General features: G+C 39.0%; 1 protein-coding gene across 4 annotated transcripts in view; it reads left to right on the forward strand.

Moving 5' to 3' along the window:
- Positions 1-10611, forward strand: part of LOC106952348 (voltage-dependent T-type calcium channel subunit alpha-1I-like) — a 71484-nt gene that overhangs the window by 39006 nt on the left and 21867 nt on the right. For all 4 annotated transcript variants that reach the window (XM_015040399.1, XM_015040400.1, XM_015040401.1 and 1 more), the window contains exons 22-27: positions 65-174; positions 2473-2606; positions 2935-3005; positions 5676-5754; positions 6750-6871; positions 8854-9303. In XM_015040399.1, the coding sequence (XP_014895885.1) occupies positions 65-174; positions 2473-2606; positions 2935-3005; positions 5676-5754; positions 6750-6871; positions 8854-9303 (966 nt within the window). The remainder of the gene's footprint in view (positions 1-64; positions 175-2472; positions 2607-2934; positions 3006-5675; positions 5755-6749; positions 6872-8853; positions 9304-10611) is intronic.

Genomic DNA, 10611 nt, shown 5'->3' on the forward strand with positions numbered 1-10611 from the left:
CCACATTCATTTTCCCCCTTCATGGCCCCCTCCCTTTTTTTTTTTTTTTTTTTTTTTTTTTCAGTCGCTGGACCTTGCACTCAAGTACTGCAACTATTTCTTTACCTCCACATTTGTGTTGGAGTCCATTCTCAAGCTCATCGCATTTGGATTTCGGCGCTTCTTCAAAGACAGGTAATGGCTCGAATTTACACCTGCTGAATCTTCAGCATTGTTGGTAAGAAATGGATTGTAAATTAGTTTTATTTTAATACGACTGCAAGACGGTTTACTTTTTTTATTTTTTTTTTATTTTTTTATGTATACTTGTAACAAATGCGATTAAAAAAAGGTCTGAAACATTAAAGGGGCGATTAGAGCTCTGGCACAAATGTTAATCTCTTGACTGAAAATGTCATATAAATAGTGCCACAATAAATAGCTGTTTAGCTCAAAGTGCTTTTTTAAGTCATAATTTTTCTTTGATCAAGTGTTAATGGAATGAGGTCTAACAGTTTTGACAACACTGAGGATTATAAAATGTGTTGAAATGTTTGAATCGGCGTTGAGCTGCGTTTTCTTTTTTAAATATCCCTGTTATGGATGAAAAACATAAAGATGTTTTTCTTTTATTACTACTAATTAAATAAGTGTGGTTTGTCGCAGAGACATAATATTATACTAAGAGAAACTGGATATATATTTGAAGTAGATTTTGTTAGTGAGGAAGAAAATCCCTCTTCACAAACAAAAATCACTAGAAGCACACAAAGTTATTTTAAATTATTTAAAACATTTAAAATGCTCATGCTGTGAAATAACCTTTAACATATAATTTTGTTCTTTCTCTATTTATTGTGAAACGTTGATTCTCCTTGTTGGATGAGGAGCTTTCCTCTAAATAAATATAGTCAAGTAAATTCTGAATTTCTACATTTTTACTTATGCTATTCATTAAGATAATGATTCATTTTAGAGCTTTTTACACCTTTTTACTAAGGTTGCCAATAATAGTGAAGGGTGCTGTAAATGTATTATTCCCTTTTTGCATAATTGTGCGTTATGTGTTGGTTCTTTGTAAGGTTTTGCTTGAAAAAAATGAAAAAAAAATCAACTTGTCTCAGTTTTTCACACATGATGCTATGGGACTAAGCTGTAGGACTTCAAGTTCTCTCTCACACTTTCATCTTTGTTTGGTCCTCATGGTAAGAACACATCAACATTGTCCCATCTCATTTTCTCGGTCATACCACTACACCATGTACAGTGACAAGACCAATGTCCCCTTCTTATCTAGGATGCATGGCGCCTAATTAAGGCGGAAGGCAATTTGGGTGCTTATATGGTGCTGATGGCAACTTAATGTCATGACCTATTTTAGTGCCTGGTGAAAATCTCTTGAGCGCGAGGGGACGAGAAGAAACGGCTAGAGAAAGAGATGGAGGACAGATAATGTATGGCAGGGGAAGCTGGTCTGATCAAAGATGAAAGAGGAAGGGCACAAACGAGTGATGAAATGAGGAAAAGATGGGCGGATGTAGGGAGAATTTATCACTCGGTTATCTTCGAGCTCTTTGTCTCTTTTTATGTTGTGCCAGCAACAGCCGTGAACAGTCGTTGTGCGTAGAGTGATTTATAGTTTAGGGTCACTTGTAGCTGCAGAACTGGGTCACTGGAGCAGAGATTAACACATGAATGTAGAAAAAAGGAGCTTGTTTGCAGCATGTTTAAAAGAAAAAATAAATAAATGTAATATCATGGGCACCGCTCAAATGTGGCTACAAGGGGAACGTGTGGGATTGAGGAGGAAGAAAAAGTGAGCATAGGACAAATAATCACTGACAGGAAGTCACACTGCAGCAGAGAAGACTTTCATGAAAAGCTTGATGATTCAAAGATGACAGGTGTCACACCATTATTGCATAACCCTGCCAAATGTTCAATCATGGCAGACGCCTCATTTGTGATCTCAGATCTAGACTTTTTCTGACTTTCGCTTCTTTATTTGGCCTGGCAGTCCTAAGCTGAACTTAAGCAACTAAATAACAAGAATAACTTGTCATATGAGTTGTAGGTTGTTGCTCAGCAACAGCATTTTGTCATCAGGAGCAGAGTGTAGTACGATAAGAAACACTGTGACAGCAGACAACCAGATGCAGTTACTGAAAGTCATTTGAAGAAACCTCTTACTGTTTGAACTTAAAAAAGTTAAAAGCCTGCACCTAAAAAAATAGAGCATAACACATTTTTTTTTTTTTAAATTTTCTCCTTTTAAGCCTTTTACATGCTAGTATGTCAGGTACAACAACGCATCAAGACAGGATGCATGACAGGAAATGAGCTTAAATGCAGCCTAACTCAAAAGAAAAATCTTTTTTTGAAAAATGACCTGCACTCATCTTACAGATTAAAAGAACGTGTTGCTTTTCATAAGCGAAATGTGAAGAGGTTTGAACCTGCATCCTGATTGCATATTTTTGGACTCTGCCTCAGGTGGAATCAGCTGGACCTCGCCATTGTTCTCTTGTCAGTAATGGGCATCACTCTGGAGGAAATTGAGATCAGCGCCGCCCTGCCCATCAACCCCACTATCATCAGAATCATGAGGGTTCTGAGGATAGCACGAGGTACAAATGCCAGACGCTTCAGAAATCCTCTCTCTGGCACATTCGTTTCACACCGCACCTCCCGTAAATAAAAGATACGATCTTGTTAGCGTGTTAAAGCATCAATGTTTAAACCGTTAAATAATTTCACAGGTCAGTTTGCTGCATAGCTGCAGTAGCTCGAAGTGTTGCTCTCTTTGCTAAGAAGGACAGAAATATTTCATTTGTCTAATGTTTATGTATTATGTTGCATTGAACCTAAAAAAACAAAAACAAAAAAAAACAAATCTCCATTGAATGATCTTTAATCTCATTTATTTTTTGTTTCTTTTTCCAAATGCTCACACAGTGCTGAAGCTGCTGAAGATGGCGACCGGGATGAGAGCCTTATTGGATACAGTTGTTCAAGCCCTGCCTCAGGTACACCTGAACGCCGTCTGCACGCCGTCCTCCCCCCCGACTCAGACACCCTAATTCCTTAGAGAAATTTGGTCAGTCTCCATCAATAGTCTTGGGAAACGCACCCTGCTTCTCATTTACTGTTGACCTTTAGACAACCCTATCAAACCCTGAATCAAAGTCTAGGAAAGTGGAACACAAATGCATGTGCACAGACGTTGTCTTGACTTTGCTTTCAGCACTACAGAATGGAGATTTCCTTACTGAGATCACAGTCGCAATATTTCTTTCCTGTTACTCCAGTGCACTTCAGTTTCAGCTGCAGCAGTGAATGCCAGCTTAGTTTGTACATACTGACGCTGCAAAAATGATTAGCTTGGAAGTGAAGACATGGTAGACGATGAATCATGCTTTAAAAAAAAATTAAATAACAAAAGTGAAAACATGAAATCATGAAAGATTGCTTGAAACGGCCCCTATTTGTTTCATTTTGTAGTTCCTACATGGCAGTGATTCACAACATATATGATCTACAGATGCTTTCTGAGACAAAAAGATCCATTTGGTATTATAGTTATTGAGACAAAGGTGTAAATAAGTATAAAGAGAAAAAGAGAACGCTAACTCCGTCCATTAGTCTGAACACACCGCCCCTGTTCTTTCGTACACCTGACTGTTCTTCAGTTTAAGTACATTGAGAAATGAAATGTTGCTTCTTTTATAGCCCACTTCCTGTCAGACAGGTTCTACTTATCAGGCCTGAGAGTTTTTATCGAAACTGCACTAAAACAAGGTGGTTCATCATTAATTTTCGCATAGGGCGATGTTGGTTTGGTCTGCTTTTTATTCTGATTGTCTGTAGTCTGAAAATAAAAAGTTGTTTAACAGTCTGAGATACTCAAGTATCGCAAAAGAGCTGAAACGGAACAAAATCCGCAACGGAGAAATTAGTTTTTGTCTTTGCTGCAGAGTTTTCAGGAAACGAGGAATCATCTCTCGTGTGTATGCCAAAGCGTGAAGAGAAAAGCAGGAGGGAGGGAGGAGTGTAACTCCTAAAGCTAACCGTCAAAGCATTGGTGCCGTCCTGACGCAGATAGGTCTCATTTATGGAGAGGCACACTCCCATGTGATCCGTTGACCATTAAAAGCAAGACGAGGCAAACACACAGAACAGGTGGCGCGGTGCGGGGAGGGCTGCCAGGTCTGAAGGAAAGTGGCTTCCTCGTCTTTCTCTTCCATTGATCCCTCCCTCATTAACACCCGGGCTTTTGTTTTGTCCCAAGGGCAGTCAGGCAGGTAATTAAAACTAAGGCTAATTAAACAGTTCCAGGAGGTCTCTTTTTGTGCACGGGGTCTGTGTGCACATAGCGATGCTGACAGAATTATACCTGGTGACAGATTTTTACCTCAGGTGATATTTCATTGTGCAATTGAAATGGCAAGCTGCAAATTTAATTTCCATTCCGTCAAATACGACACCACAGATTCTAACAGTCTTTATGCCTTAAAATCTAAGGGAATACAGTATAACATATTTACAAGACATTTAAATGTATAGTAATTTAAAAGGAGTGACTTTTATTGCAAAGCGAGGCGTGGCTTTTGTTAATAACAGCTGAACTTACACCAAACAAGCATAAAAAATATGATCATGGAAGTGAATAAGATCTAATATCCCTTAATCTTGTCACTTGCTCAGACAGCAAACAAACATTTTGATAGAAGCAGAAAAAGTGGACAGAATAAGGGTTTGAGCAAGTTTAGCACAAGACTGGATCAGAGAATCTCCCAAACAGCAGTTTCTGTGGGATGTCGACAGTCTGCAGTGGTCAGTATCTATTGAAATGCATCAAAAGAAAGGAGCAGAGGAGAATTGGCAACAGGATCAAGGGGAGCCAAGGAATTTCCAGCCTAAATGATGCCAAGTAAAAACAAAAACCTTCGGCCTACTGAAGCTAACCTCTCTGTTTTTGCTGGAAAAAGAGGTTAGCTACTAATGCTTTGTTTTTGGACATGTCTAGTTCCAGCAGCCAGAAAAATGTTCTTACTCTCAGCAGAGCAGCGCGACTGTTTCATTTCCCAGTAATGGGATTAGATTTTAGCCCCAAGTGCTGTCTAACATCTTCATTCCTGTTAAGTTGTGCTAACAGGAGGCTGTTTAGCGGTGGAACCGAGCCAAGTCCCAAAACCCCCAAACTCCAAAATTCATAAAAAAGCACCAAAGGTTCACTTGTTTGAGTCTCCAGATAAGCCACGCAGCAGTTTACACATCCGAACACAGCAACATAAGAACGGCGCAGCTGAGTAACCCCAACATAACCGACAGACATTTCCGAGAATAAACAGAGAAAATCTTACCGAAAAGCACTTTCTGCAGTTTTTAAATGTTGCTCGAATGAATAAAAAGAAACTAAAGAGATTGTTTCTATTCTAATGGCAGTAGGTTTATTTAAAGCTGCATTTTAACACTTTGGACTTTAGAGTTTTGCTAAATGAAACTTAATGAAATGTTTTCAATTGCATTAAACAGATAACTAGAGATTAGAGAATTGCTGTTGTGCTGATGGTTTTGTTGCAGGTGTTTGAACTGCAGTAAGGCAACTACACAATAGAAGATTGCTTTGTTTTGTTTGCATGTGCAGTGTTGTGTGTTTCTGTGCACATTTACTCATGTATGTCAATGTGTTGCAGGTGGGTAACCTGGGCCTGCTCTTCATGCTGCTGTTTTTCATCTACGCCGCCTTAGGAGTAGAGCTTTTTGGAGAACTTGGTAAGATTTTACCGCTTATCTTCAGCGAAGGGATATTGATACCAGGTGAAGGTTTATTGCACTTATATTCAACAATATTTATCTAATCGATATACAGTGCGCTGCCTTGTAAAGCTTCTCATTTCAACCTTTTCACTAAAATTCAATATATTTTATTAAGACATATGTATGATGTTTCCTTTTTGCAGGAATTGCTTGGAAAATTGGGTCCACTAGTGCGATTAGATTTTATTTAGGGGCATTATAATGAGGGGAACTGTAAAATAAATGTAAAATATTTAAATTTGACCCATAATATCTGGCTATAGATATTATATTATTATATTATTGCAAATACTTTTGCAAAGCACTGCATGTCACAGGGACGAGGGACAGTTTGACTTTAAGCGTTGACCTGTGCTCTCAGAATTTTGTTAACCTTTTCCCCCAGTAATCGTCTTATTTTCTCTGCTGCACTTATCCAATTTTAAAGTATTTTCTTCTGAGGCCATTCTTGACAGCCCCTTGGGAATCGAGCCATTATCCAGTGTTTTGTTACATAAGCAATGCCTCAAAACTATCCTGATCCAAGCTGGATGATCTATCTCTCATCATCTATATATCTTCCTTGGCAACATAAGGACCTCATTCCAAGCAATTTTCATTGAATAGACCATGTTGGCTTCTGTCTAAGCTGTTCTACGTTTGTCACAGAGCCAGCGGTGTGTTGTCTCTTTTATGTTTACATTTTGTGCTATTAAAAGGAAGTCAGAGATTAGAAGAACAATAATCAAGCGGTCAGACCTCGAAGAAAACTGGAAACCAGCACATACCACTAACGTCACTGACTCTCTGACTTTGGGAAAAAGTTCTCTTCCAACGACTGACGGTTTCTTTCTTGTGATCCCGTCCCATTCCTTTCCTTGGCTTTTATTTTCCTCTCACCACCTCTTCATGTATTTCCCCCCTTTTCTCTCCTAATTTGGCTCCATCGTTAACCTCACTCTCACTCTTAGTTTGCAATGAAGACTATCCGTGTGAAGGTATGAGTCGTCACGCTACCTTTGAAAACTTTGGCATGGCCTTCCTGACCTTGTTTCAAGTCTCCACGGGCGACAACTGGAACGGCATCATGAAGGTACAAAGGCTCCCTCAGTCAGTTTTTACTGGGTGCGGCGTCATGAAGGATTCAAATAGACGTACAGTAACTTTAAAAAGCATTCACACGTCTACAACATTTTCGCATTTTGTAACCGTGCGACCACAACCTCACGTGGACTTTACTTGGATTGTATTTGTCACGTCTACAGAGTAGATGTAAAATTGTGAAGGGAGTGGAAAATTATTTTTTGATTTTCAAAATGCCTTGAGAAATAAAAATGTGGAACAAGTTTTTATTTATCCTCCTTTATTCTGTCACTCATGAATCCATCTTTGCTCAATATCGAAAGCTGTAAATATCTCGATGGCGCATGCTGCTAAAATCATTTTCTAATCTGTCAAATGTTGACAAAGCTTAAGAGACTTGCATCCTTTTACAAAGCACTACAAGCACACAGATGCAGCTTAATGTCAGGCAGGTTTTCAGAAATGTATATAAAAGGTTAAAAAAAAAAAGAAACTGGAAACACTCTACGTCTCACAGCCACAACGTGTTGCTGAGTTTAGAAATCTACTGATGATAAAAATGGAATAGCTTACTACGAAAGATCTCTCTCTTTGCAAAAACACAATTTTACAATGACTCCACATCCATCAGCACCTCTTCAACGTACCTACACTGTGAAGGGAAAACTAATCATACTGGAGCAAGTTTCCTCAGATTAGATTTATGCAGCACAGATTGTATTGCACATAAAAAAAAAAAAAGCAGGTGGACTGCAGATGGCGGTTTTGAGAGTGAATTCTAGTTTTTCAGACATAAAAAAATAAATAAATCTATCTACGCATTAACAGAAGATCTGCTGTGAATTAGTGAGAAGCTGAGAAACTGAGATGGAATTAGTGATGCAATCACGAGAGAAAATGAAATATTTGGGGCTGGGAACTACAGTGAACTGTGCCACAAGTGGAGAGGGGTTAAAAGTCCCACTTATTATTCTTTCTCCTAACCAGAGGCAAAATGAAAACAGAAATGAAAAACATGATGGCAGCGCAATGAGAGGAACGGACAGGGAGAGAGAGCGAGAGAGAGAGAGACGATGTTTGTGGGTTAGAAAATGCCTGCTTTAGTTTAGCAAATGTCTGAAATGTGCATAGAAATAAGATGGAGAGGGGGGTGTACTCTGAAATTGGAGATGTTTTGTGAAGGAGCACAGTGTGTAAATGTCAAGCCAAATTAGACACAAAAGACCAGCTTCAGCTCAGAGGGCTGAAATTGTTATGTGTGGTCACAGCCTGGCTGAGATATGCATTCCTCCTGCAGAAAACTCTTGTCACTTCAGCTTTGCTGTGATGAAAGTCCACAGCACTCGTGTCAACTGGAGTGGAAGACAATCCACAGACTGGATAATGAAGTCAAAATTAAACAAAATCAGTTAATTGGTGCTTTAATATTGTAACGTTAATTTCTATTGACATTGCTGCAAAAAGCTGCAAGAAGCATCGAAATGAATTATTTCATTGCTGTAGTGTGAACTCCACAGCTTAATCTGAGTGTGTTTATTCGAGCAGCATTATTCATAGAAGCAGCCAAAAAGGCTTGTGGCGAGTGTGGAGGAGCTGCACAGATCCAAAGCTCAGGTGGAAGCATCATTTGACAGAATATATTAAACTACTGAAAGAGTGGCAGGAAAAAGGAATCGCTTACAGTTATAGTTCTTCAATATTTTTAGAGTTCCAATACGCTTTTGATGAATTAGCACTTATTTTAAAAGCATTTTATAGACTTAAAATGTATATTTTTGTATTTTTCAGGAGTCTTAATGCAGAAATCTTATTTGATTTTGACAATCCCTGACTTTTTCTTTCTTCCTTTCTTCCTTTCTTTCTCTTTCTTTCTTTCTTTCTTTGTTTCTTTCTTTGTTTCTTTCTTTCTTTCTTTCTTTCTTTCTTTCTTTCTTTCTTTCTTTCTTTCTTTCTTTCCTTCTTTCTTTCTTTCCTCATCTCACGCCTCACCAGGACACATTGCGGGAGTGCCCACCAAGCCATGACTCCGGTGTGGACTATGGCTGCAATCCGAGCCTTCAGTTTATCTCGCCCATGTATTTTGTCTCCTTTGTGCTCACCGCCCAGTTTGTGCTCATCAATGTGGTGGTGGCCGTGCTGATGAAGCACCTGGACGACTCCAACAAGGAGGCCCAAGAGGAGGCGGAGATGGATGCAGAAATTGAGCTTGAGCTGGCCCAGGGCACCCTCTGTTGCATGGGCGCCCCCAGTTGCGGGGGTCTGGGGGTTGACAAAGGACTTTTGACTGTTGGATCGGGGCTTGGAGCTGCGCCAGGCAGAAGGGAGAGGGGTGGAGGTGCCAGAGGCGAGACGGGGGAAGGAGGAAGGAGGTTGCGACATCCTGTAACAAACCAGGGACCTTACAATTCCTGTGACTCTCCTCAGTCGTATTCGCCAGCACAAGTGAGTATTTCTGTATGCGTGTGTCTGGGTACATTTTAACTGAGTGGAAACGTAAATGACTCATTTTGAATGCTTGCGCTTGGTGGACGAGGATGTCTGCAGTAACGCTTCAAAGCTTAAACAGTAAGATCACACTGATCCAGGTTGGGAAAGAAACGTACGCAAATTTAATCAAAAATCTTCCCGAAGCTACTTAGAGTTGCTCTTCTGTTAAAGTTGAATTACGAAATTCTTTTAAAATAGAAAACTTCTGCCAGTCAAAAGAAGGAAACAGATTATAATCTAAAACACGTCTAGTTTAGCTTCAGAAGTAGTAATTCTTTGTGAATCCCCTGTTACACTGAAGATCTGTCAACAGAAACCACAATATCAGTATCAGTATTTTTTCTGAAGCGATTTTTTGCCCTACCCATCTAAACATTGTACATAGTACAATCTGCTTCGTTTATGAAAGAAAACCTACAACAGAAGAGCAGAAGGATATGGAATAGCCAGTAGAAGAAAAGTCAATAGATGGCTTAGTAAGCCTAAATTCTTACTCTTCAAAGATTTTTTGTTTCACAGACATTGCTAAAGACAAATGGTAATTATTTAAGACGTACAGCGCCTTGCAAAAGTAACCTTAACCCTTGAATATTTTTTTCACATTTGTTGCATTAAAGTGACTAAAATTGAGGTTTACCAACTCCCTGATGTTTGGAAATTGATTCAGCTCAATGCAAATCAAGCTCTAGTCTCACAAAAGTATGTTGTTAGGTTATCGTTTGGGATGCCAATGAGCATGAATTGTTTGATTTAAAAAAAATAACATTAAAGTTTGTTGTTTTTCCCCAGGAAAGATGTTTTTGCAAACATTTTCAGTAGGAAATTCTGCTACTGCAGTAAAACATGCCTTTCTTTTAGAGGTTTTTACACACATGCACAGATATTCCAATAAACATTGTTTATTGTGCTACAACACACTATACGCAATATGAAATGGTATAAACCGACTTAATTTGTCAAATATGCAAAGTAAAAGATTATGCATATGTTATGATCTAAAATTAGATGCAGTTTCCTGCGATACATTTGCTACTGTATCGCCTCAAGCTTAGTGTGTTGGGATTCGCATTTCCAGATGAATATGTCAAAGTCATTGTCAGAAGGGAAACAAGTGAAGAGATTAAATAAGAAAACATTGCTTTGTGTTGGCGTTGTTCCACAGGAGCAGCTGAATTAACATATTTGTGAAAATATGAAGCAGCAGCAAAAAAAGAAAAGAAAAAACATCCCTCAGTAAAACAGTGACACTGGAATCAATCAATC

This window comes from Poecilia latipinna, unplaced genomic scaffold, assembly GCF_001443285.1.
Source record: "Poecilia latipinna isolate Pla-1442-1.1 unplaced genomic scaffold, P_latipinna-1.0 Scaffold509, whole genome shotgun sequence".
NCBI classification, from domain to species: domain Eukaryota; kingdom Metazoa; phylum Chordata; class Actinopteri; order Cyprinodontiformes; family Poeciliidae; genus Poecilia; species Poecilia latipinna.